At 45.5% G+C, this 26,965-nt stretch overlaps 1 protein-coding gene across 1 annotated transcript in view; it reads left to right on the plus strand.

Moving 5' to 3' along the window:
- Positions 1–26,965, plus strand: part of LOC138473267 (pancreatic triacylglycerol lipase-like) — a 186,958-nt gene that overhangs the window by 89,421 nt on the left and 70,572 nt on the right. The window contains exons 6-8 of the mRNA XM_069611904.1: positions 61–169; positions 23,767–23,886; positions 23,980–24,099. Of these exons, the coding sequence (XP_069468005.1) occupies positions 61–169; positions 23,767–23,886; positions 23,980–24,099 (349 nt within the window). The remainder of the gene's footprint in view (positions 1–60; positions 170–23,766; positions 23,887–23,979; positions 24,100–26,965) is intronic.

Below are 26,965 nucleotides of genomic sequence, written 5' to 3' on the forward strand. Positions count from 1 at the left end.
CTGCAGTCCAGATGATGTGCATGCTTGAATAGCTAACATGTGTTGTGTTTTCTCTCACAGAAAGAGTATGGATACTCGCCCTCATCTGTCCACATTATTGGGCACAGTCTGGGAGCACACGCTGCTGGTGAGACAGGAAGGAGGGTCAAAGGGATTGCAAGAATAACTGGTAAGTGATAGGATCACGGCCATGTGGGGGCTTTGTGGGTGGGGGCGTGAGTCCTTCTCTAGAATATTTACAGCATGACGTGTGATTAGAAGTATGACTTTTTCCAGTTCCGTCCTAATGTAATGGGTCAGTCTAGGGTTAAGATGTTAGTGGGCAAAAATAGATGAATGTCTTGTAAATGAAATGACATGGCGGTGTGAAAGAATTCATGTGGATCGAAATCAGTGTTACAGAGTTAGTATGTGGGGCCTAAATTACTACAATACACTTTGTACATCATCATTTATTCCAGTAAACAAGACTACAAAACAAATCTTTTCTCACTCATTTGTTCTTAAAGTAGTTAGAAGAACAATCTCCATGATTTCTGTCCAGTTTCCAATCAATTCTCTCGCCTTCCTACATGTGTTTTATGCACTGCTTTGAAATATATTAATGTACCCTTCCGTACACTATAAAGTCATTGCAAGTCACCGAGGATTTCTGGGGCTAAACGAGGAACGAGTCTGAATGTCGATTTCTTTGATAAGGTCATGGACATCCAAGGCGACTTGCAACATCAGGTGGGGGGTTGGTGGAGGGTACCCCACCTTAACAATAAAAAAAGGTTGAATTTGGGTTGACCCAAACTAGTCGACCAAACTGCAGATTTTGGAAAGAAAGTCTTCTAAAACACGTAGAACCGTTGCAGTGGTCTCCTACAGAAGTGATGCACACACAGGGTAGGCACCAAGCATCAGTGCCCAGCAGGCACATTTAAATATTGACCAGGCGCTCACGAAAGTAACAGATTATTGGTTTTAATGTGAGTGTGACCTTTCGAAAAAAGAAGCAACATTTTGAGAGACAACATTGTGTGTATGTCCCAAAAAGAAGCTATTCAAAAGGGAAATTATGTAATTGTACCAAGATTGTAAAAAAAATGTAAAAGAGCCAGTTTGTAATGTCAATTTCTAATTTTCATTTCCAATATATATTGCAGGTAAAAGGAGAACATTACACTTGTCTTACTAAGCAAAGCAAAAATCCAAGCTCTGAATAACAATGTATACTATTTTCCAAGATGGACAATCGCATTGTAGTCTTTTGAAATTCTACAGTCTGAAGGTTGGGAGGGGTAAATAGAACCAACAAGGGTTCCTGGCTATTTGCAGAAAATCAAAATCATGTTGGTAACCTGAGAATGACCACAGATCTTTATATTTGGCAACTACACCTGTGTAAAGGGGAGGTAAAATGGTAAATACATACACACTGGGTGTTTGTCCTCATTACATTTTCGACAACCCACTCCCACACAATAAAGTGTTTGTAACAATGAATCATATACACTAAGCTGGACAGGCTCAGGAACTTGATGTGCAGATAAAATGGCTGTGGCATTTCTCACATTGGGGCCCAAGGCTGTCCTGCTTCATGTTTTGGGAGACATTTAAAAAATGGGTGCTGTGATGAGGGTAAAGATGGGTATATGCATGCCCTGTCCCAGATACAGGACACCTTAGAGAATTATATAGCTATAGATATAGGATGTCCAATGTGGAGGGTCAAAAGAAGGGGACAGACTAGAGTTTCCCGTTTCAGGAATATTTATTATAAATAATTTAAAAAAATGCCTCACTTTCCCTAGTCTATGGGTTTCCCTGCCTAACCCAACTAAACTAGGGGCTCATTGTCAATGGTGAAGTCCACTACAAAAGTCTGTCCTCCGTCCAAAAAGTATATGCTAAGCCTACCACTAATACTACACAACTAAAGACCAGGAGAATGATTCCCTTCTCGTGGAATGCTTTGCCAGCAAGTTCTTGTCAATACAGGACATTCAGCTAGCTTCCAGCTATTTCTTGTACCCAGTCTTTTAGTGATCTTAGAGGACTTCTCCACGCCCCGTATTTGGTTTCCCTTGGTTTCTCACGTTCCCCTCTCTAGGTGCTCTGGAACCTGAATGTTTCCCCACTCTGTCCTTCTCAATCTTAGGTAAGTCTCTCTCTCTCATAAGTTGAGCACCTTCTCCTTTATCACTTGTTATCAACTTCTGATCATTTTTCTCCTCACTGGGATGTGGTGTACTCAGTGACCAGTCTCACTCTTCTTGTGGTTTAACCTCTCCCAATCACTGGGACGAGTAGGCTGTGTCCCGAATATGCAATCCCCTGCTTAATACTTGATTCCTCCTTGGACCGAGTAAGCTGAGCCCAGGAATGGTTACCACTGTTCTTGGGATTTGGCCATTCACTGGGACGAGTAGGCTGAGTCCCTGAATAAGTATTACTCGTTTAAATACTTGATTCCTCACTGGGACGAGTCAGCTGAGCCCAGGAATGATTCTTACTGTTCTTGGTGTTTCACAATTCACTGGGATAAGTAAGATTACCCAATTTTTCTGACTTTGTTGAATATGACTGTGGCATTAGTTGCATATGCCCCGTTCCCCAGGACTCCCGCTCTCCCCGTTACCTTTACTGGAATGGGGCTGTGTCACCAGGTAGGACGTTCTGCTTCTGTTCTTCTCAGTGTTTGGGAAGGACGGCTCTACTGCTCGCATCTGCTCTCCCCCCCCCACAGACTTCAGCATCTGTGTGTGGAATCGGCGATGAAAGGGGTTTTCCCTCTCTCCCCTTTCTGGCTAACACTTCTCTCTCTTGGTTCCCTCCTTGGATTCTCCTTCAGTTGACAGCCTCTTACAGGTCCGTCCCTTGCGTGCTTCATTTCAGGTCTGTTAGTGTTGGGGCTACTTCCAAGCCGGTGCAGAAGAGATGGGGTGCCTAGTTGGTTGTGCGCTTAGGTCCTCATACATTAGTGAAATTCACTCTAATAGGAGAAATGAAATTGGGTTATGGGTGATGGCGTTAGGCAGAGGTACAAAGGGGAACAGTGGGTACCCCTTCCACCAAATACGAAAAGTAGGAAGTGTTCCCTAGTCCGCGCTATACTCCACTGATCAATAAGCATGTAACAAACATAAGATTCCAATAAGGGTTCATTGATGGAACAATGTAGATATTTATTAATCTTGTGTGTAATTATCAGAAGGCACTTAGTTCCAAGCGGGCTCAACATTTTTATAATATCGTCTCAAATATAAAAAGACAGAAATCATCAAATGGGTATCACCCAATAGGACCACATAAAGTCAAAAAAGAACAACCTGTCTGTATTACTCAAAAAACATGTGCCTATGCCAAAAACATCAAATGGGTATCACCCAATAGGCCCACATAAAGTCAAAAAAGAACAACCTGTCTGTATTACTCAAAAAACATGTGCCTATGCCAAAAACATCAAATGGGTTTCACCCAATAGGCCCACATTAAAGTCAAAATAGAAGAACCTGGCTATATTACTCAAAGAACATGTGCCTATACCATGTGCCTATGCCAACAAGTGTTTCGACCCTCAGACGGGTCCTCCTCAGGGCGGGCACTGATGCAAAGATCTTTAAATTAAATGATTCAAACACCCATTGAACAGAGACTGCATCAGCATGCAGTATGTAGTGATGCAGTCATGATTTGGAACCATTTCATTTAACTTGTGCAACAGCCACTACCAAGTGCTTCACCAGGGCCACAAATGCCGGATGGGACCAGGGAGGGACGCAGGAGCACGGAAGAGGTATGGACCAAGGAGAAACAAGCAAGCATCTCAGATAACGTAAGACTCCGGACGGCAGGGGCGGCGGCAACCCTCTGTGGCCTTGTGGCTTGACGTCTGTGTAGGTCCTTTCCTCTAACACTCCTGCCTCGTATGTGTGTTGATCGCAGGTACCTGCGTCTTCAGCAGCTCCAGCTTAGTCCTGCCGGCGGTGCTCTGGCTTGGAACCACCTGCTTCCAGGGGGTCATCAGTTGCTTTACAGCTTTCCTGGCGGTTCCAATCACGCGAGGCAAAGGCACTTTGGCTGGAAGTCCACAGCTTCCAATCGGCTAGTGCGCTGCTGCGCAGCCCAATATGGTACGCTTGTGTTCCTAATTAACACTGACTACGGACACCTCTGTGTAAGCTACTCCTTTGCGGATGTGGCAAATTACCCTGTGTTTTTGCCGACATTCATGCATGTATAGTGCCCCCACAGACTGTTTCCTCACACAAGGTTGTCACCCGCTGTTATGGCTTTGAGTGAGAAGGGTGAGGAGGGTGGCGTGAAGGACCCACTGCCTGGGAATTTGATACTTATGGGTCCTCATGACAGCACATGGGGGATTGGTGCTGTGGACTTAGTGGAAACAATTCCGATTGTATCCTCGCAATTAGAACAATGGCCCTCTCTCATGGCTAGTATTGCCAAAGAGCTTCTCCTGTGCACTAGTCCTTTTGACCTTGGTTTACTGGTGGATGCTTTGAATGATTGGATGGTGGACTTACGTCAGCCAAGTGTGAGCGCGGCTCTTCAGTTAGACGCGCTCCGTAGCCCAGCTGTATTATTACAACTAGCTAAGTCAGACTTTGCCTGCCAAGTCAACCTGAAAAGGAAGATGACAGATCACGCCTCACAAACTTTATTCCCTAGTGAGGGATCCAAAATGGCTGAGGGGCCGACATCAGCTATCTATGAGAGAGCTTATCTTCCAAATGTAGATACCAAAAGCTCAACACAGGAAATATCTCCATCCCTCCTGGTACCCGTATTTGATCAACAAGCAGTTATCCGACCGATAGTGATGACTGATAAATTCAAGACAGTTTCTCTGCAGAGTTTATAACCACAAAAGTCACAATTGCCTAAAATCAAGGATAGGAGCACCCATGACTTTATTATGGACCAAAGGAACCTTGTCATTACTAATATCCCAAAGACTGAAGGTAAAGAGTCCAAACAAGCATTACGCTATAATGTACTCGCCTGGCTACGATAGAGGACAGGGCCAGGTGTAGTCAGATTGACTGACTTACTGATTCTTCGCAGGTTGGACCTCAGTGACTGGTGTAAGCAACCAAATAGTGACTGTGTCTTAGTTGGTTGTGGGGGTAGCATCCTACCTGCCTTTCTAAGGCGCTGTAAATATCTTCCCAGAGGATCCTCGAATTGTGATCTGATATTGTAATGTGCTCTCGAACATTGTGCATTTTCTCTCTGTTCCTCCATTTATGCCTAACTGCTCCTTCTTAGTTTGCCTTCATTTGCTGTGTTTTAGGTTCTATGCCTATGTTTTACAATGTCATTTAGATATTATGGATTCAGAATTTTGTGTTTAAATTGGTCTTGTTTCTTCTGTTTCTGTTTTATGTGACTGCGCCGTGATGCCTGCAGGCTTTCAGCGCACTACAAATATGTAAATAAATAATAAATGGATGGTATGGGGTCAGAGGTTAGAGAAGGTAATGGAACTTGATGCTATGCTGGCTGGTTGGTTGCATTGTGATTATGCTTTTAAGACACTTTTCAGAGACAAATAAGACGAGGAAACAGAACGAGAGATGGATATTTTGTTACTTGCTGGAATATTGATTATTCTGCCTTAAGCGAACTTAAAGTGCCGCAAGCAAACAGAAGAGGTTTTTCGAAGTCGAAGACAGGAGCGATAAGTGGAGGGTAATGCAAGCAGGGAAAAGGATATATAGGACACGATTCATGGAATTCCTTGCGTGTTAATAGGGATTTGGCACGCCAAATCCTCTCAAATGAAAGCAGCCTCTTCCTTAGCATAAAGTTGGCAGCATAGTGGAGCTGGTAAGTTGATTCAGAAGTGTGTCTTCAATGCATTTACTGAATGCAAAAATACTAGATTAGCTACTCAATCGATATATATATTGGTTGATTGGATTATTCCTTCATTGATTATTTGTCTGATTTGTTGATTTATTGATTTATAGCGGTACCAGCGGGTGTTGCACGGGTCTGTAGTTGACATGCACGTGGGGTTCTACTATAGCCTTCTGCATGTTTTATTGTGTCATAACCTCCTATTTTTAAAAAATCACAAAATCGTTATCCTCCTGAAATCTCCCATACTGATAGTACAGGGCCGTACCCCACCATGTGCATGGTGAATAGGTGGGGTTGTTCAGATTTCACAATTGCCAGTACACCGCATACTGGTATGCTGACCTCAGGCCAAAACTTCAGCCACTAACTGTTGTGGGCTGGAGCCAATAATCCCAAAATCGTCAATCTCCCGAAATGGCCCCTACTATTAGCACAGAGCCAGACCCCGCCTTGTCCTAGATGAATGGGTGGGGTTGGTCAGATTTCACTACCACCAGTACACCCCATACTGGTACGCCGACCCCGGGGCAAAACCTCAGCCCAGCAACTGTTATGGGGCAGGAGACAAACCCCGAACATACACACAAACTTTCCCAAATATATACATAAAGAGACATGTAGATCAGCAAAAGAAAACAGACATCTGATATACCATTACATTGATTTCCTCTTGAATATCTGAAAATAACTGGGACATTAAGGTTCCTGCCCAGTTAAGAAAAATAATTGCAAGCCCCAGGAAGGTCACTCTGCGGGTGGGCTAGAAAAGGTAATTGGTAACCCCAAAACGGAACTGTGGACAAAGTTCTGGGAAAACCCTAAAAAGGTCCATCTCCCCCTCTGAGGGCATTAAAGCTTTATCAAGAAATTCAAAAAACATTATAAGAGTTTTCTGATTCACTATAAAAAGCTATGGAGAATTGGAAAGCAATGAATGACATTATTACAACTGCCCAAGAGCTGTTATTTTGGCAATTGGCTTATAATACAAAAGGCGATTGCCAGATAGCAGAAAGGATTGAAAAATCAAGGTCACATTGGACCAATCTAACAGAAGTGTATATGATTTTCAGGGGTAAGAAACAAAGATAGAAGATTAGGTTAAAAGACCATGGACCAGTGCTATTTTACAGGTAGAGGTCAATTAACGTACACTGAAACACCCAGAGTGCTGGATCCAGATGCACTTTGTAACTATAAATTACAGCAGCTCCCTGACCATTGGACCAATCTACTCTACCCTATTTTTGTTGAATGTGGATTAAGAGGCAAGGTACCTAGACCCATTTAACAACAAAAAATCTGATCTCCATTTACAAGAAAAAGAGTTAGGACATCCAATGTTAGCTATGGGCTTATTGCCTTACTGGGAATGCCAGGGAATGTTCTGGCTAAAGTTTACTTAATAGAACTTGTGGGTCGAAGAATACAGAATAGGATACTGTCACTGCTTGAGACTGGGTTTACAACGGGCATTCCAGCTATGGCAAACAGTTTGCCATTAAGCTTATTGCTGAAGAAGTCATTGTGCCAAGACTTAAGAGCTCTATAGGCTGCTTTTTGCATTTCATGGCTCCTTCAATAAAGTTTCTCCTGGCTGGCTATAGGTGTTACGCTCACCTGGTATCCACGAGGACGCCACCCAGCCCTGGTTGGATGATTTGCACTCTCGAACCCTCTCCCGGTCCCTTGCTAAGGCCTCTGGTTAAAGATGGGTCTGCAATATAGGAGCGCTGGATTCAATACCAGTTTGTCTTTATGTTTTCCCACCTCCCTTGACCTCAACTCCTTCCTCCCCCTTGGGCCTTCTCCTCACCTTAATATTGTAAAAGGTGGATTCTGCGTCCTGCTCCTCATGGCAGGGGTGCGTAGATGTGGGGGGCGAGCAGCGACCAAGTTACTTCACTGGTGCAAGCCCCCCTGTGGGAATCCAGGCCTGCTGCGACTCTGTAGGTTTGCTGCTTTACAGTCTTTATTTGCAGTTCTTATGTTCCTCTTAGTTCGAATAATAATGTCTTGCTTCTTTCCTTTTAGGTATGGAAAGGTATTTTGGTGTTGTCATGCAGTTTGAAGATGAGCATGTGTCGGTAATCGAAAGCGCGGTGTGTGCGATGCTGTCCGGTGAGTAAGGCGCGATGCGCGGCACTGTTTCGCCTTTTATATTGCTAACCTGTGTCTTTTCTCTCCTTGCAGGTTGCAATGTTCCTCGCCGAGCACCGTAATGTTCCAGCAATGATACTGACCAGGAGATGTCTACCCAGGTAAGAATTGTGTGGCTTTCTTCATTCGGGAGGAAACGTGAGTAAATGCTTACTAATGCTGTCTTTCTTTCTCCTCTTTCCAGGTTATCGTATTCCAGGGTGCATGCGGTGCCGGATGATGGAGTTGTACCTTCAGGTGAGTGGAACTGAATTCAGCGATGGATTGAAGACAGGATACTGTTTCAGGTAAGTTTCGTAGTGTTCTTTCTCTCTCTGTAGGTCCTTGGTTTCAGGTAAACTGGCATCAAAGAACTGGACACAGTGAGCGTTACGCTGCCCACAGCAGAATAACCTGTGGGCAGCGTAACATCTTCTGCTGTTTGGGTGCGGTTTAAATAGTCTCAGGTAAAGTAGTCCAGGTAAAATAGTCACTGGCCTGCCACACCCAAAGTAGTCCAGGTAAAGTAGTTCCAGGCCTGCCACACCCAAAAGACTAGACCGCATAGCTCAGTTCCTTGTAACTGAGCTATGTGTGTGCCTCCATGTTGGCTGAACCCCCCCCCCCAAGTTAAATAGTCCCAAGTAAATAGTCCCATTCTAATGTTGGTCTTCACAATGGTTATGAGCCTGGCACCAAAGGCGCCAGGACTGACTCCAAGAGAGTCTCGGATGAGGTTTTAAGGCCTTTGACCTGGCCCTAACTGGAAGACTGACTTGCCAGTGAGGGCCAGGGGCAAGGGTCATGACAACACTCCCCCCAAGACCCCTCTCACGGTAGCACTTCTGCCTGGTCCTGGTTTGGCTGGGTAATTCTGGTGGAACTTTTTAATTAAGGGAGGTGCATGGATGTATTCACTAGGTTCCCATGATCTGTCTTGAGGGCTGTATCCCTTCCAATCAACTAAGTAGTATAGTTTGGATCTGGTGTATTTTGAGTCTAGGATATCCTTTACTTCAAACCCTGGTTCTCTGTCAACTAATACTGGTTTTGGTGGTGTTGTAAACCGAGTACCAGATCGTACCAGTTTCAGGAGTGATACGTGAAACACAGGATGAATCTGCAAAGTGGGTGGTAGGGCTAATTTAACTGCCACTGGATTTATTATGGATTCAATAAGATCCCAGAATAAGATCCCAGATATTGGGGACGAAAGGTCTGAGTCCCTTTTATGGGCACATATTTTGATGCTAACCAGACCTTGTCTCCAATTTGATAGTCGGGTGCTTTACTACGATGTTGATCAGCGAATTTGTTTTGTCTGTTCTTGGCTTGGAGTAAATGTTCTGCTGCTTCTTTGAAGGCCTGGGAAATAGTCGTATGTAGGGTTTTAACCGCTGGCATTTCCAAAGGGGTTGGGGGAGATCCAATTCTGAAGTACATGAATGTCTACCATATATAATGTAGAAAGGGGTTTGTCCAGTGCTGGTGTGTAATGAATTATTATAGGCATATTCAGCTGTCCATAACAAGTCCTTCCAATTTCTTTCCACTTGATGTAACATGCAACGTAAGTATTTCTTGAGGGTTTGGTTTGTTCTTTCTGTTTGCCCATCTGTTTGAGGATGGTGACTTGTGGATAGTCGAATGTCAATTTGGGCCATTGAACAGCATTTCCTACAGAAGATGGATACAAACTGACTACCTCGATCTGAGATCAAGACCGATGGAAAGCCATGTAGCCGTACGATTTCCTCCAGGAATACTTTTGCTAACTGGATGCATTTGGAAGTCCCGTAAAAAGGAATAAAGTGTGCCATTTTAGAGAACAAGTCTACAACTACTAAGATGGTGTTGAATCCTTGACTGGGAGGTAGATCTGTAATGAAATCAAGGGACAGTGTGTGCCATGGTGCGGGAGGAATTTCCAATGGTTGGTGAAGACCAGCTGGTTTCTGCTTTTGGGACTTGTTTTGCGCACACACACCGCAAGATTGGATAAATTGTATGATGTCTTTATGCTTTGTGGGCCACCAATAGTTTCGATTTACTTTAGCTAGAGTTTTGGCAATTCCAGGATGACTTTCAATCAGGGAGTCGTGATAACCCGAAATAACCTGCTCTTGTAAATCTTTACTTGGCAAGTGTGAAATAACCTGCTCTTGTAAATCTTTACTTGGCAAGTGTAGACGGTTCCTAAAATATGGTAACTGGTCTTTAATGGTATAATGTTCTCCTTGAGTACACCACTCTTCTGAGAAAGTGGGATCCATTAAGAGTTGGATCTTGTTTTGGAGTTCACCCTGTGTCAATGTTGTTGTAAGACCCAGGAGTTTGTCTTCTGGAATGATGGCTACTGGATCTGGAGTTATGTATACAGTTTCATCAACACCCATGCGGGACAAGGTGTCAGCCTTTCCATTTCGGACTCCTGGCCGGTAGGTGATCACATAGTCATATTCAGCGAAGAAAAGAGCCCACCGCAGTTGACGGGATGATTGAGCGTTTGCTGTTTTTAGATATTGCAGGTTTCGATGATCAGTTATGACTGTGACAGTATGTCTAGCACCAAGGAGATAGTGTCGCCATGCCTTGAAAGCTGATTTTATAGCCAAGAGTTCTATGTCTGTGATAGCATAGTTGAGTTTGGGAGGTGAGAATGTTTGCGACCAGAAGCCCACAGGGTGTAACTGGCCAGTTCCTGGGTCCCTTTGTGAGAGAACAGCTCCCATAGCCATGCTAGAGGCATCTGTTTCAACTATATAAGGGAGGTCTGGGCGAGGATGCCGTAGAACTGGAGCAGAAGTACATTTTTTCTTAAGTTCTTGAAAGGCCTTCTCTGCTTCTTCGGTCCAATGGAACTTTTTTCTTTTCTCAATAGTGATGTAATTGGATGCACTATTTGGGATAAATCTGGGATGAATCGGCGGTAAAGGTTTGCAAAGCCCAACATACTCTGGATTCCTTTAAATGAAGCTGGTGACGGCCAGTTAAGAACACATCTACCTTGTGCCTATCCATTCTGATACCTTTTGGTGTGAGGATAAAACCAAGGAACTCCACTTCGGTGACATGAAAAGAGCATTTTTCGAGTTTAGCATACAGTTTATGTTGGCGGAGTTTAGTAAGGACAGAGCGGACATGCCTGACATGGTCTTCTTTTGTAGCAGAATACACTAAGATGTCCTCAATATAAACCAGGGCTCAAACGTCGATTAACTCCCGCAAAACATAATTCATAAAGTACTGGAATGCAGCAGGAGCGTTGAAAAGTCCAAAAGGCATTACCTGGTATTCATACAAGCCGTATTTGTTACGAAAGGCGGTTTTCCATTCGTCTCCTTTCTTCACTCGAACAAGATGGTACGCCCCCCTACGGTCCATTTCGGTATAGATTTGGGCGTCTTTGACTCGATCCAATAATTCGAGAATAAGGGGCAGTGGATAACGTTTTTTTACTGTGATCTGGTTTAATGCGCGATAGTCGATGCAAGTCCTCAAATCTCCTTCCTTCTTTGGTACGAAGAATAAGGGACTGGCTGCCAGTGATTTAGATGGGCGGATAAATCCATTTGCCAGGTACTGATCAAGGTAAGATTTCAAATGGAGGTTTTCTGGTTCAGTAAGTGCATAGATTCGACCACAAGGAATTTGCGCACCAGGTATGAGGTCGATCTGACAATCATAGGGCCTGTGCGGTGGTAGAGTATTGGCTAGTTCTTTCTGGAACACGTCTTGAAAATCTTGGTATTCATTTGGCAGAGTACTAGTCACACCTAGTACAATCGCCGCCGTACTGGGAGTATCAGATGTACATAAGTCTGTTTTCCCCTTTTCTTGGTAATAACAGGTGCGAGCACAATCATCGGAAAAGGCCAATCTATTAGAGGGTTGTGAGCTACCAACCTTGGCATCCCTAAGATTAATCGAAATTTAGGAGCTTTGATGAGATCGAATGCAGTAGATTCTCGGTGTCCATCCTGGCACAGTAGGGTTAATGCTTCTGTACATTGGGTTACTGGTCCGGAAGCTATTTCTGTCCCATCAACAGTAGTAACTTTTTCAGTAGTCAACTTAGAGCATAAGTAAAGCCCCATCTCTACTGCCAGATCTTGGGCTACATAATTCCGAACTGCTCCACTGTCTATGTATGCTTCGACAGCATGCATCCGAGACGGTTGTTGGTGATTGATCAAAATTACTGGTAATGCAAAGTGTGAGGTCTCTGGCTCATCCTTCTCGCTCGACAAGCAGACCTCTACGCTTGCCGGGCTTGGTAGTTTTCCGACTCCTTGTTATTATCTTCCTTCTCTGTGGCTCTAACAGTTCTCCTTGGTGGTTTCACTGGACATTCTTTGAGGAAGTGGCCTGATTTTCTGCAATATAAGCATAATTGCTGTTGCCTTCTCTTGTCTCTTTCAGTTTTATTTAAAGGGGGCCGTATACCTCCGATTTGCATGGGTTCTACCGTGTTTTCCAATGTACGTGGAACATTATCCTTTGACCGGAAATACAGAGCTCGAGTGTCTAACCTTATCCGGTCCGCTTTTCGGTCTTGTAATCAGTGATGTAATTGCATCACAAGGTTGATGAATTCTCCACAGTCTTTAGGTGGGTTAACCACTTGAGCAAGGACATCCTTTAGTTTCCCTCGTAGACCCCGATGAAATAGTGTGGTCCTTTTTTCCTCAGGCCACCCAGCTTCAACGACTAGTCTGTTAAATGTTGCTATATATGTAAGCAAGTCTTGACTTCCTTGACGGAGTGACAAAAGTTTGTTGTCTAATGCTTGGCCTTGGGTATGACGAGCAAAGAGTTTTTCCATTTCCATCTGGAAACCCCCAAAGTCATGTAACAACGGGTTATCCTGACTTACCAATGGTACCGACCTATCCGCAGCACTGCCACTCAGATATGACAAGACAAAAGCAACCCACGCTTGGTCGTTAGGAAAAGCCCCAGGTCTGCAAAGGAAATGAAGACAACACTGGTTCATGAACGTTGCGTACTTCTTGGGGTCCCCTGTAAATCGTTCAGGTGGAGCTAAAGGAACTGCCCCCGGAAGGGTTATTTGTATTGGATTGATAGCAGTGGTGTAACACAAAATGTGGGGGCCCCCCTGCGAGCCATGCTGAGGGGGCCCCCCCATCTCAGCAACAAATCACGGTCGTGCCACACTCTTGGCCGGCCTAGAGTATCACGCTTGCACAATACGCATGAACGTGCTGCTGAAGGGTATGCCGCACACTGTACTAGGAGAAAGATATAAATATGTGTTTTAATGCAATATACAGCACACTTTCTGAGAATAATTGGCCAAAAAGCCAGAGTGTTTGCATTTGTTTTGTAGGGTAACACCAAACCAATATATGCAAGTCACCAACTGTGCACAGGAACATTAATGCTTTGCTATTAAAAATGCCATGCCACATTGAAAACATGTTCCACTGGCTGCACAATGTAGACCAGTGTAGACGCGTTATGAAATTACAGTAAAGCATACCAGGCCACATTTATACAGACCTAGACTGGATGCACAAAAATGCCAGTCGAAGCAATAACACTCATCAAGAAGAGAGCACACATTGAAGCCCGGGTCTCTGCTGCCTCGAACAACACGGCCAAACTCTTTAAAATCCTCATGGAACTGGTCAATCCTGTTGTGGTCTCCACCTCTCTGGTTCCCTCCCAGGCCCTCTGTATGGCTCTGGCCTCTCACTTCTCAGCTAAAACTCAGGACATCGTGTCCACTATCTCCTCTTCCTCTCCCTCTTCCTCTCTCGGCCCCCCTTTGGCCATCTCTACCTCTCCTCCTCCTTTCCCCTCTTTCTCTCTAACCTTGATTCCAGAATTCCTTCTGTCCTAATCCTCTGTGATCTTTCCTCGACTTTCGACACAGTCAACCACGCCATCCTGATCAATCGACTACGTGAGAACCTGGGCATCACGGATCAGGGTCTGGAGTGGCTGACCTCCTTCCTCTTGGACTGCCCCTCCCAGGTCCAACTTGGTCCCTTTTTTTCCATCACCTCTCTCTCTCTTCCTGTGGCATTCCCCAGGGCTCTATCCTCTCACCCTGGTTTTTCAACCTCTACTTGGCCCCTTTGGCCCACCTGATCTCTACCTTCTCCTCTATCTTGCAGTGTTATGCAAATGGCACTCAGCTTTCCTTCAGGCTGCTCTCATCTCTTGCTCATTCCTGACTGTTTATCCGTGATTCAGGATTGGTGGACCTCCAACGATATCGACGTTAGTGCCATTAAGATGGAGATCCTTCTCATTGGGACCCCTGCCCCTGCTTTCCCTCTCTCACTCTGGCCACCCACCTTGGGCCCTCTTCCTTCGCCTTCCTGCGAGGCAAAAAAACTTTTGTCATCTTCGACTCTACTCTCTCTTTCTCTCCTCGCATCTCGGACGTCACCAAGAGGTCCCACTACCTACCAGCTGCTCCTCCTCAAAGGGACTCTTCCCTTTCTCACTTTCCCCCAGAAGCTCATTGTCTCCAGAGCCCTGTTTATATCTAGGCTGGACTACTGCAACAACCTCTTTCTCAAGCTACCTTCCTCTACTCTCCGCCCTCTGCAACTTATCCAGAACAGGACAGCAAGACTTGTCCTTGGCCACAAGCCCAGGGATCATATCTCTACAGCCCTGAAATCTCTCCACTGGCTCTCGGTGGTTGCAAGAATAAAGTTCAAGGCCCTTTGCATTATCCACAATGCTTTGTGGGGTCGGGCCCACACTACAACCAACGCTCTCTTCCAAAATACCTTTTTTCTCTAGCCCTTCCACCGGCTACCTCCAACTCTCTAAGGGCTAGATGCTTCTTCAGGCAGAGAGTGGGGCTGGTAGATCTCTCTCCTCTGCAGATGCCTCCCTCTGGAATGGCCTCCCTGCCCCTCTCAAACTTTAGCGGACCACCTGATGTTTGGAAGCAGCTCAAAACTTTCCTCTTCTCCTCTGCTTTTGCTCTCTCCCTCCCCTGCTGACCTACCTGATCTACCGGTCTGCTGTACCGACTGGTTGCTTGGCTACCCTCAGAGTCTCACTGAGTCCAGACTCTTTCTTGATCAGTCACCCTTGCACTGCCGATGGCCTACCACGCACTTAGGGACTGTAACTGTAACCCTACAGTCCCTTCTTCTCCTTGCACTACCCAGAGCTGCACTGTCCTGGCTGCACTTACTCAGAGCATTACAGCCATGTTTTCCCCGCCCTTCTTCCTTGCACTCCCCACTCCCTTTCCCCTTGCATTTTTCATTCTCGCACTTGCACGATTTGAATGACACAAGGCCTAGTAAGATCATTTGTCTTGTCACTCCCTCTAGCTTCACTCCATTGCTTGTCGCGCCAAGAATCACTTGTGTACAGGCGTGTTATAATAGACTTCTATCATATCATTTTATCACAGATGCTCAAAAAAATATACTATGCTGCAGTAAGAAATGGCTAGACTGGCAGCACCCAAATGCCAATCTAGCCAGGTAATTACACTTAGCAGGACTGCTTTATCAGAAATGCGCAGTTATAAAAAAGTCATACCAAATTGAGGAATAACTAGACTGGCTGCACCAATATGCCCCTCTAGCCACTAATACCACATATCTTGCCTGCTTAGCCTGGACATGGACAACCATTATGATTTATCGCACAATCCCACCTCCCATACATGCCCTCTCCCTCCCATGCCCTACCCCAACCTCCAAAATCAGCTCTTGGCCCAGAATTACCTTCATGTCCCTCCTCCTTGTCCTAGAGCTTACGTTTGAGGCTCCTGGCCTCACAGGTAAGTACTGGGATGAGAAAGAGTGGGATTAGGAGTAATGAAGATACAGGTAGCTAAGTCAGGCATTACCTCCATGTACCTCTACCTCATCCCTGTGCTTGTGTATGATGCAAGTACTGCCTCATACACAATTACAGGGACAAGGAAGAATAGGGCTAGGAGTAATGACGATTACCAATAAGTAATTAAGGCATTAAACACAAGTAGGGTCTTAACAATATTCAGTTGACTGGGCTGCAGCACTCGCCCCCAGTCATTTTGGGCTATGTTGACTCAACCTGGCTGACCTTCAGAGCAGTTGCCGGACAGAACAGGACACCGATGTTAAACGGCACCTGGGTTAACAAGGGCCAAGCAGTTACTAACGTAAAGCATTTCACTGTTAGTACCTGCATTCAAATGCCAAATCTTTTAGGCAATTGAAATTGTGATGTGTGTTTAGCACTTTCATGGCAGGGAAGTGATTGGAAGTTTAGAAAGGGAACAGGAGACCGTTCATTCTCACAACAGTTCATAAGTGGGTGCTTTCACACTTAAAGGAGAGAGTTAACTGCTTGTAACATTGAAGCTGCACTAGAATAGTCTCATTAAAATGCGTAAAGAAGTTAGATGCCCCCACACAAAAAAGTTTGCCTCCCCCACCACCCGTGAAGTTAGCGCCTCCCCCAACATTTGAAGCATCAGCCCCCTGAAATGTAGGTTTTGTTGCGCCACTGAGCACAAGCACAAACACCATTCACCATATAGACGCATGCACATCAGCCATTCGTACATTTAAGTCTGCACTCTTTCACCATGCAGGCACACCCAGGCAGCCACCCATACATTTGTGTGCAACCTTTCACCATACACTCACACACACACGTCATGGGGTTGAGGGGAGTCCTATTACTTCAAAAAGAAATTGGGCCTCAGTATAAGTTTGCCGGTCCGGTAACAACGGTACCGGTAAGCTTGCCGGTACTGTTGTTACCAGACCGGCAAACTACGAGTTTTGCTCGAGGGTGCCTTACCGCCCGCCAGGTCTGACCTGACAGGCGTACCGGCACCAGTGAGCAGAGCATGTCGGGTGCACCGGCACTATTCTGAATGGTGCCGGTGCATCCGATCTCCTCATTCCCATTGAACCCTATGGGGATCAAATGGGAATGGGGAGCATTTTTTTCCACCGCCCGCAAATGGGCAATTACCAGGTCCAGCGGGGCTGTAATGACCTGGTAATTGCCCATTCGCGGATGCTGGAAGAAAGCGCAAGTTTGGCAGCAGCCTAGCGGTTTTACCGCCAAGGCTACAGCCAAACTTGTAATGAGGCTGATTGTTTCTTTTTGAAGTCACTCTGACTTCATAAAGACATTATTTCTGTTACAGAAATAATGTCTTTATGAAGGCAAAGTGATTTAAAAAAGAAATTAAAAAAAAAGATTTTGAAAAAAATATTTTTTTTCAAGTGAGGCCCCCTCCCAGGTCATGTGCTAGGGGGGCTGCGGGGGCCCCTGTTACACCAGTGATTGGTAGAAGAAGTTGGTACAGCTGCTGGCGGAATGTTACCAGGCAATGGTGTCTGTCCTGCCTGTGATTGGAGCAATTGTCTACTTATTTGGTCGGTATTATCCTTAGTAACAATCAAATCCCTCCTAAGAACATTGGTTTCTTGCCTGGCCGAATGTACTTCAGCGTGTAATTGAACTAACTGGTCAGTCTCTGAAGTCTCCATGACGCCCAGGTGGATAATATTATTGAGGCTTTGCATTCTGTTAGTATTTTGGTGTTGTCATGCAGTTTGAAGATGAGCATGGGCCGGTAGGCGAAAGCGCTGTGTGCGCGATGCTGTCCGGTGAGTAATGCACAATGCGCGGCACTGTTTTGCCTTTTACATTGCTAACCTGTGTCTTTTCTCTCCTTGCAGGTTGCGATGTTCCTCACCGAGCGCCGTAATGTTCCAACAATGATACTGATGAGGAGATGACTACCCAGGTAAGAATTGTGTGGCTTTCTTCATTCGGGAGGAAACGTGAGTAAACGCTTACTAATGCTGTCTTTCTTTCTCCTCTTTCCAGGTTATGGTATTCCAGGATGCATGCGGTGCCGGATGATGGAGTTGTACCTTCAGGTGAGTGGAACTGAAGTCAGCGATGGATTGAAGACAGGATACTGTTCCAGGTAAGTTTCGTAGTGTTCTTTCTCTCTCTGCAGGTCCTTGGTTTCAGGTAAGCTGGCATCAAAGAACTGGACACGATGAGCGTTACGCTGCCCACAGCAGAATAACGCAAAGCATGTTCTGCTGTTTGGGTGCGGGTTAAATAGTCTCAGGTAAAGTAGTCCAGGTAAAATAGCCCCAGGCCTGCCACACCCAAAGTAGTCCAAGTAAAGTAGTCCCAGGCCTGCCACACCCAAAAGACTAAACTGCATGGCTCAGTTCCTTGTAACTGAGCTATGTGTGTGCCTGCTTGTTGGCTGAACCCCCCCCAAGTTAAATAGTCCCAAGTAAATAGTCCCATTCTAATGTTGGTCTTCATGATGGTTATGAGCCTGGCGCCAAAGGCGCCAGGACTGACTCCAAGAGAGTCTTGGATGAGGTTTTAAGGCCTTTGACCTGGCCCTAACTGGAAGGCTGACTTGCCAGTGAGGGCCAGGGGCAAGGGTCATGACAATGGGAGAATCTGATAGGCTGCCGGATATATTTCTGACTGGCATCTTATGGGGATTCTGTGGTAAGGCTTAGAGTTATTCGGTCAGGAGTGATGCTAAGTGAGGTTATGGCATCCCTGGGTGTATAACAAGGATGCATATTTGTGCCATTCTGTTCAATTTGCATCAACCGTCTTCTGATCTGCCTTTTCAGCAGTTTAGACTTTTCCACCTAAACTCGGACCTAAATATAGTCAATCATTAGGCATGTGCACGAATATCTCCCATACTACTAAATCAACGTTTCTCCACCATTCCATCACCAGGGCGACGCTACTGTAAAAAATGCCATGGCCAACACTGGCTTCCACACGTCGTAAAGTGCTGCACTTCTTTCGAGTTGGGTTTGCAATATAAACAATAAAAATAAAAAACATGTGGATGACATGATTTTATTTAACATGACTGCTATTGTCTGCGGAGTGATATTGTGAGCTGAAATATTTGATTCTTAATCACTCCAAGACACAAATTATGTGGTTTGGGGACGATACTTGGAAAATCAGTTCCACTCTCAAATGGTTTATTTGGAAAGAAACATTTATAGGTGATCATAGAATTTAAAATTTCTATGGCCCTCATTACGACCCTGGCGGAAAGGGGTTTACGCCGGCGTAAACCATGGCGCACCTTTCCGCCTGAGTACGAGTTCCCGTAGCGCCATGGTGATTTTTACGCCTGCTTTTTGCAGGCGGAAAAATCCATGGCGCTACGGGACTTGTTGTTAATTACGCCACCGTAATTTACGGTGGCGTAATTAACGCCTTCCCCACTCCCATTATACCCTATGGGGCAAAAATGGGAATGGGGAAGGGTAAATGGGGATTGGGGACTTACCGCCCCGCCAAGGTCGGAATGGGGCGGTAAGTCCGCCAACCACCATGGCGTAAACGTAGTTTACGCCATGGTGGTAAAGTCACGGCCCAGGCGGTAACTTACCGCCTGGGTCGTAATGAGGGCCAATGTGTTTTATTTGATAAACACCTATGTATCAACTAATAAGGATTGTTACTTAATGGCAACGATATCCGCCTTTAATGAACTGCATGGTGGATAACCTCTTTTGCCCCCACCGATAAAAGCTTAGAGAGGCAACATGAAACTTAGTGTCCCATTTGGGGCAGAATTGTGGGCTATGCTTGATCCCAACATGGCTTAATAAACTTCAAGGTTGTATCTGGCATAGATACTTCGGTTTAGCAAGAGGTAGACTCATTGAATGTATTTCTGTAGGCTTAACCCTACCAACCCTACCCAATTTGGTTTTTATGAAGTACTTATTGTACCGGGGTAGTCTATTGTCCGAAGCCTCTGATAATTTATTACTAAAGTGAAACCATAATTTGATGGCTGGAGGGTTTAGAATATATCATAACCACAGGCTCAGCTCTGGGCAACCCTCCAGACCATCTTTTCTCAGCCTGACAAGCCATGACAGAAGGGGAAAGACCATATGCAAAATCAGCTTGGTCCCACCCCAAAAGGGGCAGTCCAGCCCAAACTAGTTGGCCACATCCCTTCTGCACGAGACCACAAGCTTCTCCAGACATGTTCTGGCCTTGTTGAGCCTCATTAGTGAGAGGTAGCTTGGTCTCTAGGCCCAGCAGTCTCGGGACCCACATCTAGGCATTCCCGTCCCACTCACACAAGCCTGATTTGCATATGGTCTTCCCCCCTTCGTTTAATAGATTGGCAGTCGAAGACTGATGGTCTGGAGGGTTGTCCAGAGCAATGACAGAGCTTTGACTCCTTTGTCTGGGGTGGGAGGTTCACCGGTCAACAAAACAGTGTTGAGAAGGGTTTCTCTGAAAATTTAAAGATGTAGCTTGAACGATCTGTCTGTTACAATTCACTACTATTATACCAAGACAAGTTACTCTTCTATATTAACACGGTATGGCACTTAATTCATCAATTCACAATATGTAAGATACTGATATGTTTAAGATTCCGTATGTCTTTTTTGCTATGGCTTAGAGCAGGAGTGCACAGCTAGTGTTGCTGGAGGGCTGGCTGTAATTTGCAAGTGTTCTGGCGGGCATGACCAACTAAGGAGTTTCCTGCAGGTTTTCTACGCCTGAAAAATGTACAAATGAAGCTAGAGGAAAGGCACATTCTGAAATATATTTATTGACTTCATTGTTCTTTTTCTTAATTTTCTGAGAAATTCCTGTAATATTTCATAGGAACATAATGAAAACATTATTGCTCATTAGAGGAAAGTACTTGAGGCCTGTGATTAACAAAACATGTGTGCTGACAAAATAACCGCTAAGAGTGAGGAACCTGAGGCCATCCTCACTTCCTTCACCCCATCATCCTCTGCTCAGGTGGCCATGGAAGGGCCATCACTCTTGGATCCTGACCCTGGGGGTGGAGATGCGAGAGAGGATCACCTATGTAGGGGAGACTTGGAGAATGGTAGCGGGATGTCCTTGGTGAGAAACGGTATCTGCCATTTCCATTTTATGATGAACCCTCAGTCGCAGCCACAATTATGGGATAGTGTTACTCTTTTCACTCTGGCCGGGATAAGACCAGAACACAATATCAATCTAGGAACACTAGGAAGGGAGTGAAGAAGAGGAGGTCCGAAGGCAAGACATGGTATTCCCCTTTTCTGTGTAAGCACAAACCTCCTCCTCACCCTGTCTTTATAGGCTACGGTAAACCATTTCCCCTCATTTCACCACTCTAGTGCCGAGATGAGGAAGAAGCCTGCAGGCTGTTGTAAGGGTCAGGCATGTCCAGGGTACTCCACTAACTATGGTCACCCCTGGGACCTGTGAAATAGTTGCAGGTGTATTAGAAGCCAGGCCGAGCGTTGTTAGCCTGAGAGGAGAATCCTGTACAGAAGGAGGCAGACGCGTAGGTTCCTGCTGAGAAGCCAGGACACCGGCAAGTGTCCCGAAGGAGCATTGGAGCCGAGGCCCGTGTCAGCCATGGGAGGGCCACAGTGGTGGGAGCCTCACTGGTTGGAGGCCCGTAGCAGGAGCTGAGCACATGGAAGAACTCCGACACCTGCAAGCTACCTGCAGCATCCGCAGGATGCAAGTAGCGCTTCCGTCAACTGACATCGAGTGAAGCGAAGGGCGACCGGGGCTCGTGATCCGAAGGAAACCTTTTCGGCAAAGCAGAAGAAGAGAAGGCATCTGCCCGGAGAAGAAGCCAGTGACCGGTGAGTGCACGGGAGCAAACACTCGAACCGGGGAGATCCTGGGGGATGTTAGAGAGCAAAAGTGAATGCCGAATGAATGAAAGATTATATGCAAAATATAGTAAACCCAAAGCAACGGGTTGTGATGAAAAATACTAATAAGATGAACTGTGAGCAACATAATGAAAGCTCGGAATGATTGAATATTGAACTAATGAAAGCTTTTGACAAACCAATGAACAGATGACGAGTTTGTGTGAAGTACACATACAATATATTGAAAACAAAGAACAAAGCTTATGAAATGCAGTGAAAAGCCAAGATTGAATATTGCTGAAAAGTGTGAAAGCAATGTGGTGAAAGAAGGCTGGCAAGGAGAAAGCCAAGTGAATGTGAACCAGAACACAGGTGCAGTTACAGAAGAACCTGTGTGGGCAAGCAAGCCTAGGGTTACCGGTTGTGTGACGTGTGATGGCTGGACCGTGTGGTCTGACAATTATGCATGGACCAGGGACACCCTGTCTCCGGAAGCCAAAGAAACATACAGAGAGCAAATCCAAGTGTATGAAAGCTGAAGTGAAGCAGAAAAAAGCAATCTGTGTGAACTGTTAAGAAACCAGAAGGAATGTAAAGTTGACCTGGAACTGGTTTTGAGTATTGAGAGACTGAGACTAAGTGCAAGTTGGCAAGCTGAACAAGCTGAAGTATTGGACAAGGAAACCTGAGACCTTATGAACTTTGTGATTGTCTTGAGGAAGGGAACCTCGAGACCCCTTTTTGGGACTGTGTTATCTTCTTGGGGAAGGGAAACCCAAGACTTTGTGGAACTGTCTTGAACTTGGGGAAGGGGAGCTGGAAAGAAAGCCTAGGAGCTGGAAGAAGCTCAGAACTTTATTCGGAACACTATTTCTTTTGTTGCTGACATCCCTACACATTGTTTAGCTTTAGTTGTGAGGGCAAGTATAGTTTTTGGAAACAGACAGACTTTTAAGTTGAACTCACTCACTCAGACTTTCCTTTATTGCTTTAGGTGGTGAAATCCCCTCTTAGCATAGGGCAAGTTAGGCCGTCAACCATCATGACATTTAAGTTAATAAATCATTTTTGTTTGAACTTTGAATCTTGAGTATGAGATGCTGCCTCTTTAAAATGTAGGAATTGTGTGCCTTAGGTGATTTTAAAAATGTTTGGAAAAAACACTGCAACTTAAGAAATTGGCAATTTATGAAAGTCAATTTGGCAAACACCTCGTATTGACTGTCCAAAATGAAAGGCCTCATTTCTTTTTCATGGTATATTTTAAGGAATGCCTACATGGATGAAACACTTGCTTTGGTAATGTTCTTCTCTTAAACGTACACAAATAAACAATGAAAGATTGAAGATGTTAGCCTCTGGTATTTCTGTGTTGCTTCCATTCAGAGGAAATGATCAGAAATGGGCTGCACATTATTCTTGAACTCCACTGGCCTGGTGAGCCGTAAAGCATGATGTGGGGGGCCTCATCTGGACCGCGGCCCATATGTTGTGCACACTACACTTGCTTTCTACTATGCTCCATGTTTTCATTTACACTCGATGCAAAGCCACATGCATTTACACCAGTGTAACATTTTCAGACATTCCTATGGAATCCACCTGCTATCTACACCAGCTAAAAGCAAGAAGGATTCCATACAAGTCTATTGTAAATGCTGCCCGCCATGTGTAAACGGCATGAGGAATTTACAATTTGCTCTATGAGGTGCAAATAGAAGTCAAAAAAGCAATTACACACGCTTTTACTCCTTTTTTCACTTCGTAGTGCAAATGAAAAATTGAACTGAGGAGACCTGTTTACACGACAGAGCAACAGGTCGCCAATGTGCAATTTACGAGGTCCTGGAAAAATGTCCTATTATGTCTAATTTGATGATTCTTATGTCGATTGTTATATTCTATATAAATAATAATGAAGGAATCTAAATGTGAAACCTTTGTAATCACCAAAGGTTCTTTAGATTAAATAATAAAGTCAATACAATTAAAAATGAAACAAACGTGCCAATCTATGACCTGTTGAGTGATTCTTTGCACATTGTATGCATATGTCAGACATCATTAATGTGCTGTACTTTTTTAGCGTTGGATCCTTGCGAGCCCTACTTCCAAGGCACTCCCACAGATGTCAGGCTGGATATCGCTGATGCAGCATTTGTGGATGTCATTCATACTGACTCCCTCCCCTTAGTCCCATATCTTGGTAAGTGTCGAAGAGCTGAACACTGGGCGTGAAGGACTGCATGCTCCATTTCCCACAGTGCGGCCTGGCTCAGCACATCTGCTTCTCTTTCAGGTTTAGGCTCGAGCCACGCAATCGGCCATCTTGATTTCTACCCCAACGGAGGAGAGCAGATGCCGGGATGTAAAAAGAATGTAATCTCGCAGATTGTGGATCTCGATGGAATTTGGGAAGGTGAGGAGGATTCAGTACCCTCTGCGCGTTTACACGAAGGCAGTAGTGTAGATCTGCAAGACTGTCACAGGGCGTCAGTGTCTCTTTTTTAGCACAGTCCAAGCGCACTCAAATCAATGCATAGGGCCTCATTACACGGTAGGCGGTAGTGGTTTACCGGTACCGGTAAGGGCACCGGTATCGGTAAACCCCTACCGCCTTGCTACAAGTTCCCTTTGCGGGACCCGACTTTAACGGCTGGTTTTAACAGCCGTTAAAGTAGGGTGCCGCAAAGGGACCTCGGAGCTAATTACGGTACCGCAATTTGCGGTACCGTAATTAGCACCTTCCCCATTCCCATTATGCCCTATGGGGGCAAAAATGGGAATGGGGAAGAGCCTTGGTGAATGGGGAATTACCGCCCCCGCTCACCTTGGAGTAGGGCGGTAATTCCGCCATCCACCAAGGCGGACACAGTAAAATACCGGTGGCAAACATGGCGCTAATAGCGCCATGGTTACCGCCTACCGTGTAATGAGGCCCGTAGTCTCTACACCAGAGGTTTCAAACTGTGGGGTGCGGTTGCATCCTGGGGGCGTGGGGGAGGGTCGTGAGAGACCAGCATGAAATGTAAAAAAGAAAAAATCTTTTTTTTTAGATTGGAGGAAATGGGCAGGGCGACTCACATGGCCACACTGGACAATAAAACTGTCTCAGGCACCAATTAAAAAGTGGCCCGCAGTTGCAAATTGATATTCATTCCTTTAGTCACCGACTGTTTGAATAGTACCCAATACGGTGTTTTTTGTTAACATGTAAGCAAATTGTGATATTTAAAGAATATTTATTCAGCAACAATGGTCTAAACTACTAGGTGCATAGTGAAATAACTCATCAAACTGGCCCATAGTGGCCAGAAAAGAGGCCCTTTTTGACTGGCCTACACTAGCATTTTGCATTTTTGGTACAACATTGCCCTATTGCCCTATAGGACAGCCCGAGCCTGGCAGCTCATCCATAATGGGCAGGTGTATGGATGCGTGTATGCTTGTGTTATGATTGAGTTTATGGTGATGGGTGCTTGTATGAATGACAGAGAGCTTGTATGAATCATAGAGTGATTGCTGTGTGAATGTGTGTGTGTGTGTGTTTTGGTCCGTTCAGCTGATTTTGGCGAGTGGGGGGTAGAGGGGAGAAGGAGGGTTGTGCAACAAAGGCATTTAAAAAAATGCCTTTGTTGCACAATGCCCCAACCCACCTGCCAAAATCAGCTCTCCTTTTGAGGCGCTGTGGAGCCCAGAAGTCGGGGATGGCATATTTTTTACTGGCTATCTATCATAGATGTCCAGTTAACAATACCATGCTTTCCCTCTTGGCCCTCAAGTGCCAATTGCAAACTGTTTGGCTTTCTATCCATTTTTGTTTTTAAAGTATGCTCCAAAATACAACATTTTAACCCATTATGCTTGGTCACCATGCCATTTTTGTGGGAAATATTAATAGCCCTCCACGTTCATTCACCAGCTCGCACTGTCCCACGAACTGTGTTGGGAGGAGGGTGGTGGGAGCCCAGGGACTGTGGTGGGAGCAGCATGGGCAGAAGCACTGGGATAGTGGTGGGAGCAGGGTGGGGAGAGCCCAGGGTCTGTGATGGGGTAGGGAGAGCCCAGGGACTGGGTAGGAGTGGGATGAGGGAGCCCAGCGACTATCATGGGAGCAGCAGATGGGGGAGCCCAGGGGGGTAGGGTGCAGTGACGGTGCGCAATAGTTCCTAGCCATTTGTTCATACTGTCCATTTGGCATTTTTGGGAGGGCCTGGCCTATTCAAATTCTGCTCAGGGGGGGCCCAGGCCAAAACAGTTTGAAGACCACTGCTGTACACATCACAGACAGACCGGCACTGGCTGCATTGGGATAACACGCAAATCCACTTCATTCCTTGAATAATCCTGGACATAATGACAACAGCTCATTCACTCATCTCCTTCTAACTAATCGTCTCTGATTAATTTCTGTAAATCACGATAATTCATGCTAAAGATACACTGATTTGATTTTTTGTAAATAATTATGTCTGCAAACAATGTAAACACAAGATGGCCACCAGAGTTGATGGCTAATCTGGGCATAGTGTGTTGTTCTTCTACTGCGTAGGGCCATACGTAAGGAAGGTAATTGTAATCGTTTTTTAAAAAAAAGTTTTGTTAGCACGGATCCGGGGTTCAATCCTGTGTTGCTCCATGGCGTCTTGCTTTTAAGGCGAGAGCATTACCCCAGCACTATCCTCCCGAGACCTACAGGGTAGAGCTATAAGTGGAGGTACAAAAGTCCTTGGGCCTCATTACATAGTAGGCGGAGGACCAAGGTGCTTTTAGCACCTTGGTCCATGCCGGTAAAATACCGGCACCGCCTTGGTGGAAAGGGGAATTACCGCCCTATTCCAAGGTTGGCGGGGCGGTAATTCCCCCTTCCCCCATTGCCCTTCCCATTCCTATTTTTGCCCCATAGGGCTCTATGGGAATGGGGAAGGCGCTAATTACGGTGCCGCAAATTGCGGTACCGTAATTAGCACCCTGGTCCCTTTGCGGGTTGGTTTTTAACGCCTGATAAACAGCAGGCGTTAAAGTACCTACCCGCAAATGGACCTCGTAGTAAGGCGGTAAGGGTTAACGGTCACCGGTACCATTACTGGTGACCGTTAACCCTTACCGCCTTCCGTGTAATGAGGCCCATTTTCTTTGATGTCATTGGGATCAAAGGAGGGTGATGACACTTCCACTAGCCCTATAATTTAGGTGCAATGATGCGACTGCTGACTTGTCCCAGTTAGCAGCAACCTGTCAGCAACTCTTTCAATGTTCAGGCCACTCTTCTGGGTTTGTCACGC

This window comes from Ambystoma mexicanum, chromosome 8, assembly GCF_040938575.1.
Source record: "Ambystoma mexicanum isolate Mex_15411 chromosome 8, UKY_AmexF1_1, whole genome shotgun sequence".
NCBI classification, from domain to species: domain Eukaryota; kingdom Metazoa; phylum Chordata; class Amphibia; order Caudata; family Ambystomatidae; genus Ambystoma; species Ambystoma mexicanum.